General features: G+C 50.1%; 1 protein-coding gene across 1 annotated transcript; it reads right to left on the bottom strand.

Annotated features, from left to right (window-relative positions):
* Positions 1–1,013: 1,013 nt before the first annotated feature.
* On the bottom strand, positions 1,014–23,920 carry LOC129623766 (complement C3-like). Its single transcript, XM_055541702.1, has 31 exons — positions 23,850–23,920; positions 23,530–23,737; positions 21,451–21,625; positions 21,233–21,303; positions 21,057–21,145; positions 20,891–20,973; positions 20,553–20,640; positions 19,593–19,695; positions 19,333–19,420; positions 18,962–19,077; positions 18,145–18,297; positions 17,844–18,029; positions 17,438–17,644; positions 16,978–17,139; positions 16,589–16,718; positions 15,601–15,681; positions 13,094–13,291; positions 12,826–12,937; positions 12,003–12,088; positions 11,747–11,886; positions 11,077–11,283; positions 9,786–9,912; positions 9,453–9,656; positions 7,487–7,588; positions 7,334–7,409; positions 6,949–7,117; positions 4,150–4,245; positions 3,837–3,990; positions 2,648–2,811; positions 2,301–2,459; positions 1,014–1,097 (listed from the first exon to the last, which is right to left on the bottom strand). The coding sequence occupies exons 1-31, from the start codon at positions 23,918–23,920 to the stop codon at positions 1,014–1,016; spliced, it is 4,089 nt and encodes a 1,362-aa protein (XP_055397677.1).
* Positions 23,921–25,610: the final 1,690 nt, after the last annotated feature.

Raw genomic sequence — 25,610 nt, 5'->3', positions numbered from 1 at the left:
TCCTCCTCGATCCAGTGGGCTCAGTGGCCAGAACAGCCTATGGAGTCTACGCCACCTCTGTGCAGTAGAACTTCCTGCATCGATGGCAAAATAGCCTCTATCTGTGCTTTCCATGTGGCAGCCACTGGACGCATGTGGCTATTTTTGGTTGTGCCATACAAGATCTTAGTTCCCTGACCAGGGATTGAACCCATGCCCTTTGCATTGGAAGTGCAGAGTCTTAACCACTGGATTTCCAGGGAAGTCCACATGTGTGGCTAACCAAGCACTTGAAATGTGGCCGGTTCCACTGAGGAACTGAATTTTTAATTTTATTTATTTTAAAACTGACTGAAGCTGAAGGCAGACTGTGACTTGCCTGAGGTCACGCAACAAAGGCAGGGATTCAACTGTGACTCCATCGCCTGACACATGAGAGCGGGCTACCTTGAATTCAGTGACCAAGAGGGCTGTCCTTCTGGATCACAGGGCATAGGGCCAGATGATGTAATGGAGCCTCCAGATATTGGGGGAAGGATGCAGTTGTTCTCTGGGCCTTGGGAGGCACCCTGGAGGGAGAATCTTCCTTTGGTGGGGCAAGGAAAGAGACATCTTTTCAGGGACTCAACGTAGCAAGGACTCAATATCCAAAAATCTTTGCCCTTGAGACTGCCCTGGGGGTCCACTGGTTAGGACTCTGTGCTTCCACTGAAGGGGATGTGGATTCCATCCCTGGTGGGGGAACTAAGATCATACATGCTGCATGGCGTGGCCTAAACGAAACAAAACAAACCAAAACCCCAAGTATCTCTGGCCTTTACCCCAACTCTTGACTTACTGCAAGTGAAAACCTTATTTCTCCACCTGTCAAATGGAGCCCATATTTTTACCTACTTCTCGGGGTTTTTTTGAGGTGTCCTTAGCTTGATTCCCATATTTGTGCTCTAAATGATAGCTAAGCTTATTGGTGATATCAACCTTGTTTTAGAGTCTATATTTGCCTCTCTTCCCATGAACAGAGAGAGCCCTGGGCTCTAGCTAAGGAACACAAGACCTACCGAGATGGTGCCTCTTCCAGTGCCGCTGGCCTTGATCTGTAGCTCTTCCTCAGCAGAGAACTGAAATGAAGGGGGAGGAGGATTTGAGGGCAGAGGAAGCAGCAAAACATGGCTCACATGCAATGAGGATGAAGAAGGAAGTGTCCATGGGCACTGGGAACTCAATTATTTCCCTAACTTGGGGTCTAGTGACTCTCCTGTCCCTCTCCATGAAGATGGCTTGACTTTTCCTTCTTGACTTAGCATTTGTGGTGTCTACACTGTCACAGATCAACTACAACTGCTGACTCAGTCCTAATGTAGATCTGTCCGCACCATCAACTTTGCAGTGTCTCTGAAGTTCCAAATGTGTGAAGCCCCACCAAGACTCTTTTCTTTGGCTTCTCTGCACCTAGTCTTGTTCCCCTCATACATTCTTCCCTCATTTGCTTGAGCAAAATCTTACGCATTCATATCCAATCACATCGCCCCTGCTTAAATCCCACTGGTATTCTTACAACACTTTGGCCTCAGGGCCTTTGCACTTGTTGTTTCTTCTGCCTAGATCTCCAGAAGGATCACACCTCCTTTTCCTTAAGATCTTTGCTCAAATGTAACCTTCTTGGTGACACCTTCCCTGCCCAACCTACTTAAAATGACAACTGCTTGTTGTTCCTACCTCTCTCCCTGTTTCATTCTTTCCCGTAGGTAGCACTTGTCATCACTTAACACATTACACATCTTACTTATTCACATCTCTTTATCGTCTGTTCTCACTAAAATATAAAATTCTACAGGGACAAGGACTTTTTTTCCTGTCTCATTTATGGCCATATTCCCAGAACCTAGAACAGTGCCTGGCACACAGTAAGTGCCCAGTAAATTTAACTGAGTGATTGAAGGCAAGTATCACCTCCTCCATGAGGTAAGGTCATGGAGATTACCTTTTCCACCATACCCAGTTATTTTTTCCTTTATATACTTATTTCCTTCCTCTGTGTTCAGAAAGCTTAAAACAGAATTTAGAATTAAATTTATTGACTTAGTTTCTTTCTAGACTGTAAGTTCCTTGAGAGCAGGGGACACAGATGCTTCATAATATACTCCAGGAGAATGTTTGGCACATAGTAGGTGCTCAGGAAGAATAAGTGAACCAATACATTGACAGTGTAGCCCATGGTGGCTAGATACTATTGGTGAGGGAGACTGTCAGGGACATGACTCTTTGCCTCATCTCCAGTGCCACTTCCGTGTGGACTTCCTGTCTGCCCCTGAGCTCCATACCTTTGCTGACCGTAGCTGGTAGGCATTCTTTTCATCAATGACCCATTCCACATGCAAGGCTTTCTTGGAACTTTTGATCTGGATGTGGAGATCCTGGACACCATCGAAGGGGACAGCCTCGCGAAAGCGGGTGAGGGCTTCGATGGCCACGACCGTGGTCTGGGTGTTGGGACAGGGTGGGTGCGTGGGTGTGTGTTGGATCAGCACCAGAGACAGCACATTGGGACCCCCCCCCCACCCCCACCCCTGTGGGTACCAGCACCATGGACAGCTCCACCCAAAGGGCCAGTCGTGTCAGCACCTCGGCTAGCAACCCAACCCTCCACCCCTAGTTTCCATTTGGTCACCTGGGTGGACTGGAAGCCTCCTCCCAGCTGCCGTTTCTTCAATAGCCAGTTGGCGATGGCATGCGTTTCATTGCGCCGACCCAGCTCCAATTTCTGCATCAGTGCATAGGCCGTGGCCTCAATGGTGTACAGGGAGTCGTCTAGGTCCAGGTCATCCAAACCCACTGGCCAATGGGTTTTGTCTAGAAGATAGGTGTCCCCCTGGTCATGTAGATCTGGAACCACCTCCCTAAACCTGTCCTCTCCTGTGTCATTGTTGTTGTTCAGCTGCCAAGTCATGTCTGACTCTTTGCGACCCCATGGACTGCAGCACGCCAGGCTTTCCTGTCCCCCACCACCTCCTGGAGTTTGCCCAAGTTCATGTCCATTGAATCAGTGATGTCATCCCACCATCTCATCCTCTGTCACCCTCATGGCTATTTTATTGAGCACCTACTTTATGTGAAAACCTTTGCTGAGGAGACATATGGACACTGAATTTTTCAGAACCACTCTAGGGAACAGAGACACTATTTAGAGTTGAGGAAACTGAGGTTCAAAGGAGCTCCTCCACATCCTTCTCAGACCCACTGCAAGTGAGTTTCTCTAACCCCACTCCTCTTGACTTGGGGGATGGAGAGGATGAGATAAGGACCCTCAGGGATGGGATAGGGCAAGACCATGGGAAGCAGACCCCTGTCAATTACCTGTGTCTAATGACCTTCTTTCTAGCCTCAAACATACCAAGCACTTGCCCACTTCAGGGCATTTGCATGAGCCAGCCCCTCTGCTTGGAATAACCTTTTCATGAAGGTGAGCCTTCTCGTCTTTCATTTCAGCTGAAGGGGTCACCTTTTCACAGAGGCCCTTCCCAGTTCTCCGGTCTATACTTCCCTCTCCTCATCATCATTGCCCCCACCCACCTTGTAGGTTACTAAATAAATTGAGCACCAGACTCAATTTATAATTCTCTATGACCTGTTTGTCTTCTGCCAGCCTCCCCTAACAACAGTGGTAGTTTTGAGGGGAGGGGCCACAACAGTCTTGTTCGCCTTGGTTTCTCAGGGCCTGAGCTCAAGGGTTGGCACACAATAGGTGCTCAGTAAATGATGAATCACACCTTGCTGGATTTGAGATCATGCACTCTCCCTCACTCTGCCTCCATGGCTATGATGAACACATAGCTGGTTAAAAAGTGGCCCACACCCACTCTTGCTGGCAAAGCTGTCCAGGTAGTCATTGGCTCGGGGGCTCCTGATGAGGGCCAGAGCATAGGAGGTTATGGCCATGGCAAAAGTTGTCCGAATATGAGGGAGTTTTTTTTCCAGGAAGTCACCAGCACGCTTCATGCTGTCAGCCAAACTCTAGAAAGTCAAGAGAAGAGGCTAGAGGGAGGTGACGGGGGGAAGGGGTCTGGGAGTTAGAAGAGAGGGATGCATTGAGAAGGACATGATGGCAAGGGAGCATCCTGTGTGCAGGGGTTACGGCACCTTGCAGACCCTTCCCTTCTCTTTGAGTCCTACCGGTATCTTCTGGCTGCACAACTCCTTCCCCTCATTCAGGGCGATCAGGACAAGAGCTGTGAGTGATATGTCTGCCTCAGAGCCATGGTAGCCACCCTGCAAATGCAGAACCAGACCCATGATCCCTTTGCCATCTTGGAGGCACCTTCCCCAGTCTCTCCTCCCTGACCTTGAACAGCTCCTGGGTGCTCAGCTCTGGGCTGGATGATGTTGAAAGCAGGATGTGGAGACAGGGAGAGGAGAAGGAGCTATCTTGAGACTTGCCTGTGTGGGGTCTGTCTTACTAACAAAAGCTGACATCCATGGAGGATGCTGTGCTAAACTCTCTAAGCTAGCTCAAAACATTCTTGCAGCAGCTCCATTTTCTTGACAATTAACCTTAGGGTTGGAGACGTGTCTCCATTGCTAGTAAATGACCAACTTAAGGTTCAAACTCTTCTCTAGTCTCCCAGGTGACACCCTCAATCCCTGTGCTGGGTTGAATAATGTCCAGCCCTCCCCCCCAATCTTGTCCACCCAGAGCCTTGGAATGTGATCTTATTAGGAAATAGGGTCTTTGTAGATGTAACTCACTAAGTGAAGAACAGGTTATACTTGCACTTCCCTGGTAACTCAGTGGTGAGGAATCTGCTTGCTAATGCAGGAGACAAGTGTTCCATCCCTGGTCTGGAAAGATCCCACATGCCGTGGAGCAACTAAGCCCCTGTGCCACAACTACTGATCTTGTGCTCTAGAGCCCAGGAACCACAACTACCAAACCCATGTGCTGCAATTACTGAAGCCTGAGAGCTCTAGAGCCTGTGCTTTGCAACAGGAGAAGCTACGGCAATGAGAAGTCTACTCACTGCCAACTAGACAGTAGCCCCCACTCGCCACAACTAGAGAAAGTCCATGTGCAGCAGTGAAGACCCAGTGCAGCCAAAAATAAATAAATAAAATTTAAAACTTAAAAGAAAATTTAGAAAATAACAGGTTCTACTGCTTCCCTTGGTGGCTCAGATGGTAAAGAATCTGCCTGCAATGAAAGAGACTTGGGTTCAATTTCTGGGTTGGGAAGATCCCCTGGAGGAGGAAATGGCAACCCACTCCAGCATTCTTGCCTGGAGAATTTCATGGCAGAGGAGCCTGGTGGTCCAGAGGTCACAAAGAGTCAGACACGACTGAGTGACTAGTACAGGTTCTACTGGGTTAGGGTGGGCCCAATATCCAATAACTGGTGTACATATAAGAAAGCATACACAGAAGGAAGAAAGGTATGTGATGTTGGATGTAGAGATTGGAGTGATGTGGCTACAAACCAAGGATGCCAAGGATTGCCAGGAACCACTAAACTTGAAGAGACAAAGCAGGATTTTCTTCTCCCCATCCCCACCCTCCAGTTCAGTTCAGTTCAGTCACTCAATCGTGTCCGACTCTTTGTGACCCCATGAATCGCAGCACGCCAGGCCTCCCTGTCCATCACCAACTCCCAGAGTTCACTCAGACTCACGTCCATCGAGTCAGTGATGCCATCCAGCCATCTCATCCTCTGTCATCCCCTTCTCCTCCTGCCCTCAATCCCTCCCAGCATCAGAGTCTTTTCCAATGAGTCAACTCTTGGCATGAGGTGGCCAAAGTACTGGAGTTTCAGCTTTAGCATCATTCCTTCCAAAGAAATCCCAGGGCTGATCCCCACCCTCCAGAGCCTTCCAAAGGAGCATGGCCCTCCAGAACTTTAATCTTGGACTTTAAGTCTCCAGAACTGTGACAAAATAAATACATTTCTGTTGTTTTAAATCACCTAGTTGGGCTGCTTTGTTCCAGCCGCCTTAGGAAGCTAATACATAGCCCACAGCTCCTTCTTCCCAGAGTGGCCAATGAAGCCTGTGAACTCTTGGATCAGTTTGCATCCATCCTCTGCTCAGAACCTTCTGTGGCTCCCACCTTCACTCAGGGGAAAAGCTCAAGTCCTCCCTTTGGCCCAGAAGGCCCTGCACAATCTGTTCCACCACCTCCCTCCTCTCACCTTCTCCCCTCTCCCCTTGCTCACTCTGTTCCAGACACACTGGCCTCCTCACTGTTCCTCAAACATGTTGGACACATTCCAGCCTCAGGACCTTTGCACATGCTGCTTCCTCTGCTTGGAACACTCTGGCCTTAGTTATCCACTGGGACTTGTTCCCTAACCTCCCCAGGTCTGTATAAATATCAGAGTGCGTGCACTTGGTCACTCAGTCATGTCCGACTCTTTGCAACCCCATAAATTGTAGCCCACCAGGTTCCTCTGTCCATGGGATTCTCGAGGCAAGAATACTGGAGTTGGTTGCCATTTCCTCCTCCAGGGGATCTTCCCAAACCAGGGATGAAACCCACATCTCTGATGTCCCCTGCATTGGCAGGTGAATTCTTTATCACTGAGCCACCTGGGAAGCCCATCCTCTCCTCATGAAGCCTTCCAGAATTTCACACCTCCCACTTTAAAAGTTGTTTCTGGAGGCTGGTGTGGAGGAATACTTGGTAGGGATGGGTGTATTGACTGGGGGAACAGGGAGGACTCAGGCGCAGAGAAAGGTGGGCCAGGACTGGCAACTCATTGAAGTAGGGGTGAGGTGTGGATGGGTCCTGGATGTACCCCGCCTCCCCACATTGTAATAGAGTCCAGAATGGTCCAGAGCAGGGAGGTGTGATGCTGGGTGCTGGGCCTCAGCCCTTTCCTATTCTCATTCTACCTGTGAACACCCCAGGGGGCTGACATCCCCTCCCCGTATGCAGAGCCCTGGGGTTTTATTTGAACGGCTCAGCTAGGGGGATGGTGGGTACCTGCATAGACCACATGACCACAGGGCTTTCCTCCACAAAGTTCCCATGCGTCCGCTGTCTGTGAGTGATGATCCAGTTGGCGATGTTGCAGACAGAATCAAGACTGAGCGCGCTGATCGTCATGGTGGGGTAGGCCAAGGCATAGACCCGGAATACGTAACTCGTGAGCCTGTTGGGAGGGAGATAGGTGGGTGATGGCTGGCAACATTGACCAAGGCATTCTAGGAGAGGGGCTTCTACTCTGTGGAGAAGTCTATGCCAGACACCATAGCAACTTGGAACACCGCTGGCTCCACAGCCTGCCTGCCCCAAGATCCCACAGTGGGGGTGCTCCTGGGGTCCCCAAGCCCCAGGTGGCCCCTCCTACCAGTGTCCTCATCCTTACCAGGTGCTTCCTGGGTTTCCCTTGCTGGTGTGGTAGCTGCCATCTTCACTCCGGTGGGTCAACATCCGGCTGTACCCTGGGGAAATAGGTGCATGGGAAATTTACAGGGAGAGTTGGTGTTTGGGTGTGGTTGTCAAGGGAGGGGTCAGTTACCAGGCCGAATCTGGGGAGCAGGGTGTGGGTGAGACTTAGGGGTGCTTTGCATATTGATGGAACCCGGAGGCGGTGACTTGTCCAGGTGCAGAACGGAGGGGCCTGAAGGGCCCAGGTGTAAATGATGGTCATGGCCAAGCGTGACTGTGGGATCCAGGGGACAGTTGTATATGGGAATAAACTGGAAAGTGCTGTTGGGTCCTCTGGGGAAGGGTGTGATGGGGAATTACTGCTACCAAGGATCGTGGAAGGTAAAACTCAGAAAAGGGCATATTCTGAGGGGCCATTATTATTTAGCCACTTAGTCATGTCTGACTCTTCTGGGACCCCATGGACTGCAGCCTGCCAGGCTCCTCCATCCATGGGATTCTCCAGGCAAAAATACTGGAGTGGGTTGCCATTCCCTTCCCCAAGGGATCTTCCTGACCCAGGGATGAACCAGCATCTCCTGTATTGCAGGCAGATTCTTTACCACTGAGCCAGCAGAAAACCCTGAGGGGCCATGACCTAGATGTTTTCTTGGGGGCTGTTTCTTGGCTGTAATCTAAAGGTGTCAGTAGTAGTCAGAAGGGGTTACTCCTGTGTGTAGTCTGGAGGGGGCACCTCTCTGTCGGATTCTCAGCATTGCTGCTTGGGTATTATTTGAAGGTTATCTGGAGGTTTCCTGTGTGTGTGTTTTTTTTTTTTTTTTTTTAATTATTTACTTGGCTGCACTGGGTCTTAGTCTCAGTATGTGGGATCTTCAGTCCTCATTGTAGGCAAGCAGGATCTTTCATCGTGGCATGAAGAATCTAGTTCCCTGACTAGGGATGGAACCCGGGCCCCTGCATCGGGAGCATAGAGTCTTAGCCACTGGGTCTGCAGGGAAGTTCAGGTTTACTCTTTGGGTTTAACATGGGATGATAGTGTCTGGGTGTTAGCTGGATGGAGCACCATCCAGAGCATGTGGATGGAGGGTTGGTGTCTGAATATAACCAGGGAGAGGAGGGGTGAGTGTCCAAAATAACTTGAGGGTTTCTGTCTGGGGAAGTAGAAACTTGAGTCTGGTGCCTTAGACCACTTGGCCATCCTGACATGCTTGAGGGTCTCTGTCTGGGTGTAAGCAGGGTATGTATCTCTGGTTGTTACCTGGGGGGTTTGGATGTAACCTGGGAAAGTGTTGTCATTCAGGTGTAACCAGAAAGCCACCACCTGGGATTATTCTGGAGTTTTCTACCTGGGGGTTCCCTGGGAATGTAGCCCAGGGCGTGGAACTGACTGGCTAAAGCCTGGGACAGTGTCTAAATATAACATAACCTGGGAAGTTGCTGCTTTAGGGTAAATCATGGTGTCTGTTATGAGACGTGTAGCCTGGGAGAGGGGTCAGGGTGAAGGAATAACCTGGGGGTCAGTCATAGTTGGAGGTCACCTGGGGAACTTGGTATCAGGCTGTCAACTGGGAGAGATGTCAGAGTTTGAGAATTTTATTTTTTGGCTGTGCCACAGGGCATGCAGAATCTTAGTTCCCTATCCAGGGATCCAGGGCTTCCCAGGTAGCTCAGTGGTAAAGAAGTTGCCTGCCAGGGCAGGAGATGCAAGAGATGCAGTTTTGAACCCTGGGTTAGGAAGATCCCCTGGAGGAGGCCATGGCAACCCACTCCAGTATTCTTGTCTGGAGAATCCCATGGACAAAGGAGCCTGGCAGACTATAGTCCATAGGGTTGCAAAAGAGTCAGACATGACTGAACGACTGAGCATGCACACCACACGCACACTTGCAATCAAGGAGCCAACCCATGCCCCCTGCACTGGAAGTGTGGAGTCTTAACTACTGGTGCACCAGGGAAGCCCCCTGGGAGTCAGAATTTGGGTGCTATTGTCTGGGAGGGTCCAGTGGGGGTCTCCTTCAGCTCCAAGGGTACCTCAGCACTCTGCCTGAGAGACTCAGACACCCTCATCAAGGTCCCAGGAGGAGACCCGCTCTCACCTCTGGCAAGGTTCTTCATCACCTGCTCCCTGAGCTCCACCCCAACCTTGTTCCACTGGCCTGTGGAATCCAGATAACGCGTCAGGATGACCACGGGTGTCAGGGAGCTCAGTGTCTGCTCGGGGCAGCCAGACGGGATCCTCAGCAGCCGCCATGTTTCACTGGGTGTCAGGGTCCCCAGGATGGTCTCGCCAAGGATGTCACCTGTCAGGTGGGCAGAGTCTAAGCACCAGGTCTCCCCATCACTCTGTGCCCAGGCGGGCTCTGGAGGAGCCAGCACACACCCCCACCCCCTGCCCCAGCCCCCACAGGAGCCAGCTGTTTCCTAGGTACCTTGGACGCTGACAAACACGTCCGCCTCTGTATTGGGGATCTTGTTCAAGAATTCTTGTTTTGGCACCACCTGTATCTTGGTCTGACCTGAGCAGGCACAGCCTTGTGTGATGAGTGGGCTCTGGGACTGGGGAGGTCAGGGTGCGTAGGCTTTGGGAGAAGCTCAGACTGCCCACTTAGCCAGACCCCCTCATTTCAGACCTTCCCTACACCAGAGCATGGCCCCAGGATCCCACAAGCCCCATGAAAACCCTACAAACCTTGGGGGTTCAGGAGGAAGCTTTGGGATATTTGCTCAATCTGACCCCCTGCCTGTAGGATGCAATGAAGAAGCAGGTTAAAAACAATAGTCATAATGACATTCATAATGACAGTAAGAGGAAGTCTTGCTTAGCCATAAAGAGCAGACTCAGTCTTTCCTGGTGGTCCAATGGTTGAGACTCCTCCTGCTAATGCAGGGGACATGGGTTCAATCCCTGGTCTGGGAAAATTCCATATGCTTTGAGGCAACTAAGTCTATGGACCACAACTACTGAGCCTAGAGCTGGACCCTAGAGTGCTGGCACTGAACCCTAGAGCCAGTGCTCTGCACCAAGAGAAGCCACCACAATGAGAAGGCCATGCACCACAAATAGAGAGTAACCCTACTTGCTGCAACTACAGAAAGCTGACCAGCAGCAACAAAGATCCAGCACAGCCCCAAACAAACAAACAAAAAAGACCAGAGACTCTGGAGCCCACATAACTAGGTTGAAATCTCAGCTCTTTTGCTTCCTAGCTGCACGACTTTGGACAAAATACTTCTTCCCCCTGTGCCTCACTTTTCCCATCCATAAAAGGGAGAGGATAATAATTCCTACCTCACAGAGTTGTTCTGAGGGCTCAGTGAGTTAATATTTTCAAAGTGCTATATCCTAAGTGTTAAACACGTGTTTGTCAAGTAAATAAAATATTATTACTGATGGGTCAGGCACTGGCTGTGTGCAGTGTTCACAGCTCTCTGATCACTCATGGCTATGAGGATTATTCATCCTGCAAATGAGGCTCAGAGATGTTAAGTAAGTTGCCCAAGGTCACACAGCAGACACAAGGTTTGAACCCAAGCCTGACTCCAAAGTCCCAAAGTGGGGGGCTTTGTGATTGAACTTTTAAATCATCGTCATGCCCCTCATTCCTGCCTGTTTGTTGATCTTGGAACCACCACCCCCTCCCACGATCACACAGCCTGGAGCCCCAGGTGTAGACACGCCACTGTCTACATGGGCAGGAAGGGCTGGGGAGTGCCCATTACCTGGACCAGGAGTGTCTTCCTTACGTGGTCCTGGACCACAGAGCCTCTGGCCTTGACCTCCACATCCACTTTGCCTATTTCAAGTGGAAGGAGCACGAAGGGTACCACCTTGGAGGAGAAGGGGGGCACAGCCACTATCCGGCGGGAAGGGGCGTCTGGCTTTGCTGCACTGCATAATGACTCCTTGTGAGGGAACTCTACTCGGACCTGCGGCAGAGGGCATGGTTAGGGGATCTTGATTGCCTGAGGAGGCCCAGGACCCTAAAGTCACAGTCTCCTCCCTGCCTCCATCCTGAGAATCCTGAGTATGTGACAACGTAGCATAGCGGTTGAGAGTAAAGACCCTGCCTGGGTTCAAACCCCTTCTGCCACTTGTTGATGTGCAGTCGCTAAGTGTTCAACTCTTTGTGACCCCATGGACTCCAACATGCCAGGCTTCTGTCTCTTGGGTGCGGTGTAACCTCAGGAAGCAATTATCTCTAAACTGAGAATGGTCAGAGCATCCATCTCTGGGGTTATTGTGAGGCTTAAATGAGAAAATGTCTTAGACGCTTTAACAAAAAGGCTGCCACTTCAGTGCCACTTCGGTAAATGGACACACTGCATCCCTTTTCATAAAACACACCAACAGATATGTTTGAAGGGACAGGGGGAAGGCTGGAGGCTTCACCTTGACTGACTGCTGCAAGAAATTGTACAGCACAGCTTGGATCTGGACTTGCTCATTCCTGATCACGGAGAAGGGCAACTTAAGATCCACAAAGAAGGGTTTCATAACTGTCAGCTCAAAGGGATCTGAGACGCAGAGACCTAGAACCAGGAGAGCACTCGCCGTCAAGCAAAGGCCAACTGTCCTGGGGTGGGGGTGGGGGGCTGGTCAGGGCCATTGTTCTCCTGTTTCCTCAGCACCGGGCTTGTGGGGTCACCTTGTCCAGTCTTGATGCTGACAGCCACGAACTGCCATGTGGTGATGGAATCAGGCACGGTCACGTGGGTGGTGTAGTGGGAGATGCTGCAGGAGGCCCCGGGGGTGGATGGAAGGGACATGAGTCTGTGCGGCCTAGACAGAGCCTCTGATTTGAGGGTCACTGTCTTGGGCTTAACATCACTATGGATGGGTCACTGAGTCACCCAATTAGAGACATTATCCTTAGAGGGCCATGATTTGGGAGGGGAACCCACTGGGATCTTTATCCCCATCCAGAAAGGCATGGGACGATTCTGAGAGCTCAGTATCACCCCGGGAGCATTGGCCCTGAAAAAAGTACATAATATGAAGTTTTATTTACGGCAATAATCAAGTTATATTACTGACCTATAGCTGTTCTAATCATGTTATGTGGTAGACAATAAGATGGTTAAATTGTTATATTTTTTAATCTTTAAGTGCATTCCTTCAGTTAGCTAATTTAGAAGCATTCAACTTGCAGAGAAGTTGAGGTACAAAGATGTCAATACACTGGCCCAAGGTCACACAGCTCACGAGGGGCAGAACTGGGAGTGGAATTTATGCTGCTGCTGCTGCTGCTTCTGTTTCTCTTCCTCCTTTCTTTCGGAGAGGGATGGGCAATGCCATGTTTACTTATTAAAGACGCAATCTTGGGACTTCCCTGGTAGTGCAGTGGTTAGGAATCTCCCTGCCTAAGCAGGGGACACAGGTTCGATCCCTGGTCTGGGAAGATTCCACAACCCCTGATAATGCATGGAAGGGCCAGGGACCAGAGGCTGACATGAGGGTCATAATCCTACCCCAATGTGGTTTTTGGCAGAGTAATGGTCTTCCAGAACCAACTTTCAGGGAACACGCTCCGGACAGGCTCGTCCTCCGGGAAGAAGTCATCTAAATCATCATCTTCATCCGCTGCAGGGGGTAGATGCTGGGCAGGGTCTCCTCTGCACATCTCCCATGACCCACCAGACCCTTCAGTGGGGTCCTCCCACTCCAACCCTCCATCGCACTCCACACCCCCTCAGTGGAGCCCTCCCAACCCTGTGCCTCCTGCCATGGCCCCCTCACTTGTCCCCAGAAGCAGCTGCTCCTCTCGGGCCTCCCGAGTCAGGGTTTCAGACAGCTGGCAGCAGCTCAGGAAGGCAGTGATGCAGACTGGTCCATGGCGGACATGCTGGATCCTCTCCTTACATGACAGCCCCACTGGGTTCTCCCGGAGCCCAGCCTCACAGCACTTCTGCTCCAGCTCTGTCTCGAACTTGTTCACTGCAGGCCAGAGTTAGAGGGACAGAGGAAGGGCTGGGAGGGACCTGAGGAAGCAGGGACCCATCCACCTAAGCACCATGACACTCGACTTCTGTTTAGCCACATCTCTGGAAATGCTCTCCCTAGGGCTTTGCTATATCTTTCCCCTGAAGCTTCACATTGAACCCTTCCCTTGTGATGTGTTCTAATGAGGAAGTTAAGCACAGAGAGATCAATTCACTGGCCCAGGGTCATACAACTCAGAAGCATTGCTCTTCCTCCTTCCTTTTGGACGGGATTGGCAATGCCATGTTTATTTATTAAAGATGTAATTTTGGGACTCCCCTGGTGGTGTATTGACTAGGAATCTGCCCATTAATGCAGGGGACACAGGTTCGATCCCTGATCTGGGAAGATTTCACATGCCACAGAGCAACTAAGACCATGCACCACAACTACTAAGCCTGTGCCCTAGAGCTTGTGCTCCGCAACAAGAGAAGCCACCTCAGTGAGAAGCCTGCACACGGCAACTAGAGCATGGCCCCTGCTCTCTTCAACTACAGAAAGCTGCCTGCAGTAACGAAGACCCAGCACAACCAAAAATAAGTAAATAAGCCTTGCTGCTAAGTTGCTTCAGTCGTGTCTGACTCTGTGCAACCCCAGAGATGGCAGCCCACCAGGCTCCCTCGTCTCTGGGATTCTCCAGGCAAGAACACTGGAGTGGGTTGCCATTTCCTTCTCCAATGCATGAAAGTGAAAAGTGAAAGTGAAGTCGCTCAGTTGTGTCCGACTCTAGCAACCCCATGGACTGCAGCCTACCAGGCTCCTCCATCCATGGGATTCTCCAGGCAAAAGTGCTGGAGTGGGGTGCCATTGCCTTCTCTAAATAAGCCTTAAAAAGATGCAATTTTGACTCTTGGTTCTATTGTGTATTTTTAAAAAATGAAAACACAAAACTTGCTGTAGAGCATGACGCCAAGTTGAAAGGCTTCTAAATTAGCCAACTGAAGGAGTGCACTTAAAGATTAAAATATTACAGCAGTTTAAAAATCTTGCCATCTACCATATAACATGATTAGCATATCTATAGTTAAGTAATATGACTGATTGTTATCATAAATATAACAACAGTTTATAATATGTACTTTTCCATGAAGGTTAGCAGAATTTTTGATATTGAAATTAGACAGCATTTTACCTAAATTTTTATTAGACTTCACTTATTTCCCCTTTATTTAGACCCACAAAGTAATTAGCACTGCTCAAAGAGACTGAAAAGTCTAATATTCATAGAATCCATCTTCTAAAAACACCTAGTTTTACCTCCCATCTTCCTTCAGCTCTAGACTTCTTGATTCACCACACCCTGGTCTTCGTCTACATGTTATTCTTCTCCCCTTTCAGTATCACAGACTCTAGACATCTAACAACTACATTTCCAGACTCCCTTGCTGCTAGGGTGCTGGATGGAACAAGATTCTGCCATCTAGAAACTCTTGTGTGGGTTTTCCTGGTGGCTCAGATGGTAAAAGATCTGCCTGCAATGCCGGAGACTGGGGTTTGATCTCTGAGTTGGGAAGATCCCCTGGAGAAGGTAATGGCTACTCACTCCAGTATTCTTGCCTGGAGAATTCCATTTCACTTTCACTTTTCAGATGCTTTTGTATAGGATTTGGAAGGTGGAAGAGAGGTGGAGACCATTTTCCCTACCATCAGTGGTAGTTGATAGGTGGGCTACCATCTGTTTCTGTAGCAGGCATAATTCTGTGTTTCATTATTGACCCATCAGCTTCCCAAGGGATATTGACAGCAATTTCCTGAGATTTTGTGCATTGCAAGATCTCCAGTGGCATGACCTTGAGTCCCAGCAAACACCTTTCCAACTTCCATTTCCAAAGCTCAGCTAATGAATTTCAAAGCACTAAACTTCCATCATTAAGTCACTCCTCTCCTCATTGGAGTATCTAGAGTGGTTTCAGTTTTCTGTTCTAAGCCCTGGTAGGGCAATGGCAACCCACTCCAGTACTCTTGCCTGGAAACTCCCATGGACAGAGGAGCCTGGTAGGCTGCAGCCCATTGGGTCGTGAAGAGTCGGACACGACTGAGTGACTTCACTTTCACTTTTCACTTTCATGCATTGGAGAAGGAAATGGCAACCCACTCCAGTGTTCTTGCCTGGAGAACCCCAGGGACGGGGGAGCCTGGTAGGCTGCCATCTATGTGGTCGCACAGAGTCGGACACGACTGAAGCGACTTAGCAGCAGCAGCAGCAGCAGCAGCAGCAGCAGCAGCAGGGAGCCAAGAGGGCCATGTCCAGCTTTAGTACTAACCTGCTTTCCTCTTGGTCTCCAACCTCTTCAAGGAGCGGCGGCGGCGATGGCTGGGAGAGGGGCTTGGGGGGCAGTGCCAGTCTGGGAGTCAGAGGGAAGAATGAGAGGATAAGTCAAGATCGTTATCCACATTCTTGATACTTACTGGGTGCTTACTACCTACCCAGTGCTTCATATGCATCACCTCATTTTATCTCATAGCCTCTTCACATTCAAAGTTTTGACACTTAAAAGCTGTGCAGTCTTGCAGAGGTTAAGCAAGTCACTTAACCTCTCTGGGTTTTAGTTTCTTCAGCTGCATAAAATGGAACAATCATAGTTCTATCTGTGAGATCATGCATATAAAAGTACTTAGTGAAGGCTCCAGCTTGCAGTAAATAAAAATCATTATTGTTTTCACTATTTATAGCTGAAAGAAGATACGCCTAGTTGTCCCCATATATCCATTCTCCCCTGTGGTTTGTGGCAATTAAGCCTCCATCTTTAATGTATCACTCAGAAATGAATACTACATTTCCCAGCCTCCCTTGCATCTAGATGGGCTGTGTGACTGAATTTTGGCCAATAAGATGAGAGAGAAGTGTCTTCTTCTCAAGTCCCTTTGTCCTGGTGCCTGGCAGGAGGTCCTGATGAGTCTCCATTTTGGGATACAACAGAGCAATAAGCTTGAAGGAGCCTGAGTCCCAGAATAATCTCTGGCCTGTTACTGAGCAAGAAATAAATGTCTCCCTTGTTTAAGACAATGTTAATTTGTATCTCTGATACACATGGCTAAAATTGCATCTTAATTAGCACACAGTGAGTTACTTCTATTACTATGTATATTTTATGATCAGATAAATTGAGAATCAGAGAGGAAAGATGACTGACCTATGGTAAGTGGCAGCGTCCTAGATTTTAGCTCATCTGTTTCGCACCAAAGCCCATGTGCCTAACCACTGGATAGCACTTTCCCTACCTCTACCCTCCTTCTGTCCCTGATCTGTACCTGTGCTCGCCAAAGTGTCCATCCCTGTGCTCATCTTCATGTCCAATCCAGCATCCTTGAACACGGCAAGTCTGTCTTTCCCACTGCCTGCTGTGCAGCCGATGTCATGTTCCTCTACCGTATCCCAGATCTGAGGGTCAAGAGAGGACCCTGGATTTGTATTACCCCTCCAGGGAAGGTGCAATGGTACACTGTAATTGCTGGTTCAAATAATAATTTTCATACCATCATCGATTTATTGAGCTCTTACCACCTGCCAACTTCTATGCTGTCCACAGGCTCCTTGAATCTTTGCAATCACCAATATTACCCATTTAATAGGTGAAGAAACTGAGGCTCCAGCTAGAATCTCCAGGAAATCTTTTGGCTCAAAGCCCATGTGCTCTTACCTTCTTCTGTGTGAACTTGTGCTTGCTGTTCAAGATATGGACAGCCTTGTCCACAGCTACTAGCCCCACTGTGGCCTCTGCATCACCTGTAACCTTTAATGCCACCCAGCTGCTTGGTTGTATAGGCTGGACATATGCTTCATTCTGCAAGCCAATCTTCAACTAAGCAAGGAAAAAGAGAGATGTGAGGAAAAGAGGCTCATAGGTCACCAAGGGGCTTCCCGAAGTCCACTTTCAAGTCCATGCTCCCTGCAGCTCTGATGGTGCATCTGGGAACTCCACCAGGCCAGTCTCAACTCTGCACACTTACTTGCATCTTCTTCACCTCTGAGGTTGAGCTTTTAATGCCACATCACTTCCTCTTCCTCTCCCTTGCCCCCAGACTGAGAGCCTTAAATTTGTACAGACTATCTCCCAAGAATTGTGATGGTGGTGTACAACTGTGAGGAGTTAGGCTCACCTTCTCCTGGCATTTGTCATTCACATCAATCAAAATGGAATCAGCCACCAGTTCAGGGTCCTGTCCTGTCCCCTTGGGCAGTAAATAAAAGGCCAGAATGCGGAACGAGGGCAGCATCTTGGAAGTCACATCAATAATGGTGGATGCGAAGACACTCCCATGATTTTTTAATTCTTTGGCATGCACAATCTGACCCTTACTCAAGACCTTGGAGACAAGGGAGACTAAGGATGAGAAGGACAGGACCAGCCCTTCCCCAAGGCTATCCGAGCCCACAAAGGAGGCCCATAGTCCCTTTGCTTCAGCCCACCCCTAGGTCTGAGTCCATCCCACATGGTTCCCACCAACTCAGCTTGCCAGGGTTGTACCAGAGAAAGAATTCCTCAGTGCAAGTCCAGCCCCTCACCAGGATGGTGAAGCGAGTGATCTTGTTATTGACAGAAGAATCTCGAAGATTTGTGTTGAGGTTCAGCTGGAGGTTGCTGCCAACTTCTGTGCTCAATGTCTTCACATCAATGTGCAGGAAGTTCCCTGACTCATCTTGAGTTGAGTAAGGCCGAGCTGTCATACTGGCTGAAGCCTGCTCCTCTGGCTGGATTGGTGCCTCAGTTTTCACCTCGGGAGAGTGATGGACAAGTAAACTCCCCAATAACTCTTCCAGCTTGCAAAATCCCAGCCCCACTATCCCTTCCCCGTAAGTTTGGTACCTGGATAGTGAGCTCCTTCAGATTTGCATCTGTGTTGATGACCAGAGTAGCCTCACCACTTGGTGTGGTGTGTACTTTCACATTTGTGCAGCTGACGAGGACTTTGGAGGCTGGGGACCCATCAGGATTTGAGACGAAGACCTGGGGTGGAATCTGGTGTGAGATCAAGGACAGGCCTGAGGGTGGCCTTAGGTAAGAGGTGGGAACTGTGAAGGCAGTCTGGATAAGACTGCTTTGTACAGCTGTACAAGTTGTGCACTGAACGACACCAGGAGCACCACTCATTTAGTGCCAATGAATGGCGCCCCTTAGAGTTTTGCAGGGTAAAGCCAGATGTGGCAGCCCTGGGGTTTGTGTGCCAGGTGGGTAGGGGTGGGGGGGGATTGAGGGTGAAAAGCATAGGAGGAGACATGCAGGGCTTGGGGAAAGCTTGGAGTAGGATTGTCACCTGCTTTTATAATGCCCACCAGACATCTCAAAATCATCCCAAAAGAATGTATACAAAAATAGCACACTTTCTGAGCAAATGCGGTCTCAAGATAAATGTCTAAGCACCACCTTCCAGCCTGACTGTGGTCTGTAACCATTCCCCCTCCATCTTTGGAGAAATTCTGGAGCCATATCTGTGCTTTGGGGGGATTTGAGTTACGACTTGAGGGAACCCTGGAATAGGTCTGGAGACATGATGGACTCAACTCTCAGACAAATGAATTTCTGGGAGGCAGGTGAATCCAGTGTGGGATTTTGTCTCCTGGGAAGGTCTGTTTCAGGGAAGAGGGGCCCTGAGCCCCTGAGTGGAGTAAACCCAGACTCTGACCCTAAAGCTGAATGGCATCCCCGGCTTGAAATACTGGGGTGTCTTGATGAACTTGATGTTGTATGGGCTCCGAACAATCTTCACCCCAGAGATCTCGGCCTGGACCATCTCACCCCCTGGAGAGACACAGGGACCATGAAATCTGCAGCAGATGTTAAGTTTCTTGGGGAAGAAGCAGGGCTGCTGGTAAGGAAGGCACCACTTGGGGAAAGCAAGATAAGATGGTAACACAATTTCGACTCCTCCCAGTCCTTCTGGTATTTCCCAATTTCTCTGCTAAGGAGCTGGCCTGAGGTCACATAGGTGGAGTGCCTGGGTTGGAAAAGGACACAGGGTCGTGAGCTTAGCCAGGGCCCAGGTGAGGATGGCACCTGAGGAGAAGACAGTGACGTTGACAAAGATTGAGGCCCCAATGAAGTCCTCTTCTGAGCCTTGGAAGGCAGCCATCAGTGTGTTCTTCTGGAGGGAGATGTGGCCATGGCCTTGAGAGATCTGCTCTCAGAGTAGGAGAGAGGAGAGGAGATGGTTTCTTGGGAAGTAGGGGATAGTCAAAGAAAGGGAGGTGGGAGAAGGGGAAAGAGGGTAGAGGAGGTGGGGGAGGAGTGACAGCAGAGGGGTAAGTCTCAGTCACCTCCACCCTCTGCAGGGAGCTTTGGATGGGGATCCGACGGGAGTCCTGCTTCACCCCGAAGATGGCCAGAGCATGTCCATCCACTGGCTTGTTGAATATATACCTGGAGGATAGATAGCCATCTCACTAGCTCTGAAGCACCCTCATAACCTCACGAGTCTGCAGACATGACCTCATGTGTCTGCCTGCAGACACGACCTCATTTGTCTGCAGACACATCCTGTAGGACCTCATGGAGCTGGAGGAAAGGCTGTAACACTTGGGAAGGGCAGAGGGGGCCCCTGGTGACTAAGATGATTCCATTACTAACCAACACAAGCCTGGGAGGTGACAAAAGAATCCCATGAAGCCTTGTTGGTTTGCAGATGTGGCCTATGCAACCTCCGAGGATGGTAGAGGTAGGCTGCACAGCCATATGGAGCCACAGGGAAGTCTGAACAACCCTGGGGTGGCAAAGGCAGCCTGTGAAGCCTCATCAGGCAGTCTACGTGACCTGTGTAGGATGATAGAGTTGAAGAAGTGGTCTGTATAATGTCAAGAAGTGACAGACATGGCCACTACAACCCTAGGCAGACAACATGGCCTGTACAGCCTTATAGAGCTGTGGAGATGGTCTGTAAAATTCCAAAAGGCAGCGAATGTGGCATTTGCAGCTTCGTTGAGCTCCAGAAATGACCTGGACAATCTCAGAAGATGGCAAAGGTGCCTATGCGACCTCATGGATCTTTAGAGACGGTCCGAACCGTGAGATATGGTGTAACTCCATTATGAAGACAAGGTGGCTTGTGCAACCCTGGAGACCTAGGGGATGATGTGCACAACCTCACAGGACAAGAATGTCTCATGGGTGGCAGAGTGTCTCTCTTATACCCTAAGAGCTACAGAAGGGCTCATTTCTCTGCCCATTCAGCTTCTTGGCCTCCCTGGTCCTCTGGCCAGGCTAGGGGTAAAGGGACTCACCGGGCCTGGATATTCACACCCAGAACCTCATCCCTGAGGTAGAAGAAAGTCTTGTTGGGTGTCAGCTGGACCTCAAAAGATGGGAGCACTGGGTGGAGTAAAGAGAGTTACTTACCCTCAGCGTTTCACTGTGCCTGCCCCACTCCCATCCCTTCCCCGCCCCACTTGCTCCTTCCTCAATGTGTCTGGCAGCCCTGGTGGGCTGGACACATGGTCCTGTTCACCAGCCCCCAGCTCAGGCCCTGGCACATGAAACATGCACCATGAGACCTTCTTTGCATTTCCAGCTCCACTTCTTGTGGAGACCCACCTCGTCCTCCCCGGCACACCCTTCTCACCGTACTCCTTCACTTCAAAGCCTGTCTTGAACTTCTGCTTGGGAGCAGTTTGGTAACTGGCTTCAATGGTCCAGGTCCCAATACTGAGGCACAAAGAGTTAGGAGAGTTGGAGCCTGAGAAGGAAGATCTGCCCCCACTCCATCTCTAGAGCTCCTGGCAGGGTACCTGATACGCTCTGGGAGGGTGAAGGAATCTACGTAGACACCATTATCGGGCAGGAGATCCTTGCTGATCACAGCAATCCCCTCCGGGTTCTGCAGGAATGGAGAGCGGGGGTTCACGCCCCAGCCTTCCGGCACGTGATAGAACCTGGGATCCACCCTCCCCTCAGGAGAGGTCACCTTGATGTCCAGAGTGAAAGTCCTGGGCACAGGATCCATCCTGTGGTTCACGGTGTACACCCGGTATTGAACTGGAGAAGGAGGGAAGATTCTGAGTGTGGGCTAGGGTTTGGAGAGGGGGTGGGTATCGTCATGAGGATCTTGGGCGGTGAGGGAGGGGGGCCTTGGACAGAAGGACACCTTGGGAAGTGGAACTTGGGGCCCAGGGGGGGCTGCACCTGATTGCTCGGGAGTGTAGATGGTCTTGTCCGTCTGGATGAAAATGTATCCAGCGTGGGGAGCCACCAACACCAGCTTATTCATGGATGAGGAGACTGAGGTGGGCGCCCAGTTTGCCTCGATGATGACGTACTGCATCCCGGGTTTTGGGGGGTAGACCAGGTCCTCGGGAATCTGGGGAGAGATGCCCACACTCCTCAGGGTCTGCTGGGGTCTCCATCTTTGCGGGCAAAGCCCTGGACCAGGTGTTGGAGAAGCAATTGAATGAGAGCTCTCTGGCTCTGCCGTTGGGGGCAAGGTTCCCGCGTGCAACGCCCAGGTTGCTGCCGAGCTAGTGCATCCGGCGCGGATGCAATCCCGTTTAGGCTGTTTCCCAAGTCACCAGCAGAGGGCGCCTTTTATTCTTTCAAATCTCAAGCTATGATTTATTTTATTTTAAACTTTTTATTTTGTGTTGGGGTATAGCCGATTACGGAGAAGGCAATGGCACCCCACTCCAGTACTCTTGCCTGGAAAATCCCATGGATGGAGGAGCCTGGTGGGCTGCAGTCCATGAGGTCGCTGAGTCGGACACAACTGAGCGACTTCACTTTGACTTTTCACTTGCATGCATTGGAGAAGGAAATGGCAACCCACTCCAGTGTTCTTGCCTGGAGAATCCCAGGGACGGGGGAGCCTGGTGGGCTGCCGTCTATGGGGTCGCACAGAGTCGGACACGACTGACGCGACTTAGCAGCAGCAGCAGCATAGCCGATTAACAATGTTGTGATAGTTTCAGGTGAACGGTGAAGGGACTCAGCCATGCATATACATGTATGCATTCTCCCTCAAACTCTCCTCCCATAAACTCCCCTCCCATGCAGGCTGCCACATAACATTGAACAGAGTTCCCAGGTCCTTGTTGGTTACCCGTTTTAAACACAGCAGTGTGTACATGTCTATCCCAAACTCCCTAAATATCCCTCCCCCACACCCTTCCCCCCTGGCAAGAATAAGTTCGTTCCTCAATACTGTGAGTCTCTTTCTGTTTTGTAAGTTGATTGGTATCATTTCTTTTTAGATTTGCACAGAGGTGTCATGTGGGCTAATCAAGGCCTTTCTTGGAGCCCAGACTTAGGGGACTTTTGAATTTCTAAATGGATAGAGCATGCCAACTGGTATATATAGAATGGATAAACCACAAGGTCCTACTGTAGAGCACAGGGAACTCTATTCAAAATCCTGCGATAAACCATAATAGAATAGAATATGAAAAAGAATGTACGAAAGTGGAAGTCACTCAGTTGTGTCTCTTTGTCCCCCCATGAACTGTAGCCTGCCAGCCTCTTCTGTCCATGGAATTCTTCAGGCAGAATACTGGAGTGGGTAGCCATTCCCTTCTCCAGGGGACCTTCCCAACCCAGGGATCAAACCCAGGTCTCCTGCCTTGCAGATGGATTCTTTACCATCTGAGCCACCAGAGAAGCCCAAGAATACTGGAGTGGATAGCCTATCCCTTCTCCAGTGGATCTTTCCGACCCAGGAATCGAACCGGGGTCTCCTGCATTGCAGGCTGATTCTTTACCAACTGAGCTGAGGCCTAATAAGAAAGATTTTAAAATCTTTTTCTGCTTCCCAAGCCACCATGCTGCATCTCCCTTCCAGGTCTTTGCTCAGACTGTTCACCCTGAAACAAAGCCATCTTCTCCTTCCCACCTTTTAACCTTTCACTTGATTACCCTGAGATATTCTGGGGAAAAAAAAAAAGAAGTGTTAGTCGCTCAGTTGTGTGTGACTCTTTGCCACCCTATGGACTATAGCCTGCCAGGCTCCTCAATGCATGGAATTCTCCAGGCAAGAATACTGAAGTGGGTAGCCATTCCCTTCTCCAGGGGATATTCCTGGCCCAGGGGTTGAATCCCAGTCTCCTGCACTGCTGGTGGATACTGTACCTTTGAGCCACCAGGGAAGCCTATTGCTGTACAGCAGTAATTAACACAACATTGTAAATCAACTATACTTCAATAAGTTAAACAAAAAATAGGACATAAGAGGAGCAGTAAGTATATCCAGCCCACTCATCTTGGCCTGTCACCTACCGTCACTGATGCCTGGTCCATAAAGTGGTTTTCCTGTGAGAGAACGAGCTCTCTCTTGGCCACCCAAGTGTTCTTCATGGGGAAATCCCACACGCTGAGATTCACCTCAAGGGGATGGCTGAGGGGCTCACTGGAGTCAGAATGAGCCTCCACATGGATGGTCTCTGGGCTGCCGATCCGCAGGACCCGGGGGGTCACCAGGATGTACCTGCCAGTGAACATACACAGGGGCACGGGGGGATTCAAGTGGGGGAAGCGATGGACTGGGGTCAAATGCAAGGAATCATGCCAGCGGCCGGGTCCCCTCAGTTCTGACTCACAGCGGCTCAGCCTGGGCGATGGGGATCCCCAGGAGGAGAAGAAGCAACCTCAGGCCCCAGGGCACGTCCATGGCGGTGGGTGGAAGATGCTTGTCCTCTTGTCCACCTCAGCGCTGGTCTGTTTGCCTTGGCTTGTCCTGGTTGAGTTAATATCTAAACGAACAAGGGGAGGAACTTCCCATAAATCCAGTGAAAGATGAGGGGCTGCTCCGCCCTTCTCAACCAGTGCTCTGCAGGGTCGGGGGTCAGAGAAAGTTGCACTGAGACTACTCCAGCCCCACCCCCACCTTGGGGGCCAGAGCGTAGGGAGAGCTGTCTTTCCCATCAGCCACTGGGTCTCATCCTGAAGCCCTCTGCTCCCACAGCAGGAAGGAGGTCACTTCCCAGGCCAGGTGACCGCTAGGCGCAGCACACACTCGGGACATAGTTGGGATTGGGTGGTAGGGGTAGGAGGAGACAGGATGTTCCCACCTCTGCCCTTGTAAAATTGGCAAGAATTTCTGGAGTAGCTGCTCTAACAAGGGCAATGCAGGCATTATGTTTTTATTTCCCAATCACAGGTGTGATCAGCCATATGAGGCATTTAGCCATCTGGCCCTGGGACCCACTGTAGTGGAAGCTTCTGGAAAATGCACAGGCCAAATCCTCTTACTGGGCTTCTGAGTGACTGAGTGACTTTCACTCAGCATGAACCTCATGGCTTTTCTCCTTCCTTGCAGGAGACGATTGTGTGTGTTAGTCGCTCAGTCGTGTCCGACTCTGTGCGACCCCCATGGACTGTAGCCCACCAGTGTCCTCTGTCCATGGGATTCTCCAGGCAAGAACACTGGAGCGGGTTGCCATTCCCTTCTCCAGGGGATCTTCCTGACCCAAGGATTAAACCCGGGTCTCATGCACTGCAGGCAGATTCTTTACCATCTGAGCCATCGGGGAAGCAGGAGACAGTTACACTTGGTAAATCGCCCACTGTCCATTATTCCAAAATCACACCAGTCTCTCTGGGTTCTTTTTCCAGATGGCAAATTATACGCTATTATAGTGAAAGTGAAAGTGTTGGTCACTCAGTTGTGTCCGACTCTTTGTGACCCCGTGGACTGTAGCCCACCAGGTTCTGCTGTCCATGAAATTCTTCAGGCAAGAATACTGGAGTGGGTTGCCACTAAACCATGGAGGAAAACACATCCTGATTGAAGCATTCCTGGAAGAAGGCTTTCTCTGACCTGAAATCATTCTCACTGGCTGTCTAATATGCCCTATTTGGACTTCCCTGGTGGAACAGTGGATAAGTAAGAATCGCCTGCAAATACAGAGGACACAGGTTCAAACCCTGGTCCTGGAAGATTCCCCATGTCATGGAGCAATAAAGCCTGCGAGTCACCACTACTGAGCCTGGAATCCTCAAGTACTGAAGCCCGTGCACCCTAGAGCCTGTGCTCTGCAACAAGACATCACTGCAATGAGAAGCCCACGCACCACACCTGAAGAGTAGCCCCCACACACTGCAACTAGAGACAGCCCGCCTGCAGCAGTGAAGACCCAATGCAACCAAAGATGAATAGATCGATGTATAAATAAAAATAGGTCTCCTTCTTTGATGAGGTCAACACTGCTAGCTTGGGGAGTCTTGCCTAGGAGGGACCCAGACCTCCCCAAACAATGATAATATACATTTATGCTACAAAGATTCACCAAATATTTACTACAAGCTTGGCCCTACTTAGCATGCTGGGGACACAGCAGTGACCATAATAGACAAAGTCT

The sequence above is a fragment of the Bubalus kerabau genome, chromosome 1 (assembly GCF_029407905.1).
Source record: "Bubalus kerabau isolate K-KA32 ecotype Philippines breed swamp buffalo chromosome 1, PCC_UOA_SB_1v2, whole genome shotgun sequence".
In the NCBI taxonomy this organism is placed as follows: Eukaryota; Metazoa; Chordata; class Mammalia; order Artiodactyla; family Bovidae; genus Bubalus; species Bubalus kerabau.
The sequence above is the reverse complement of the archived record's forward strand: the minus strand, read 5'-3'. Positions and strand labels throughout refer to the sequence as shown.

Coding starts and splice junctions, on each gene's coding strand:
- LOC129623766 (XM_055541702.1), bottom strand. CDS start 23,920: ATGGACGTGCCCTGGGGCCTGAGGTTGCTTCTTCTCCTCCTGGGGATC. Junction 19,696..20,552: donor GGTGTGAATATCCAGGCCCG/GTGAGTCCCTTT, acceptor TCTATCCTCCAG/GTATATATTCAACAAGCCAG. Junction 1,098..2,300: donor ACCAGCTACGGTCAGCAAAG/GTATGGAGCTCA, acceptor CCTTCATTTCAG/TTCTCTGCTGAGGAAGAGCT.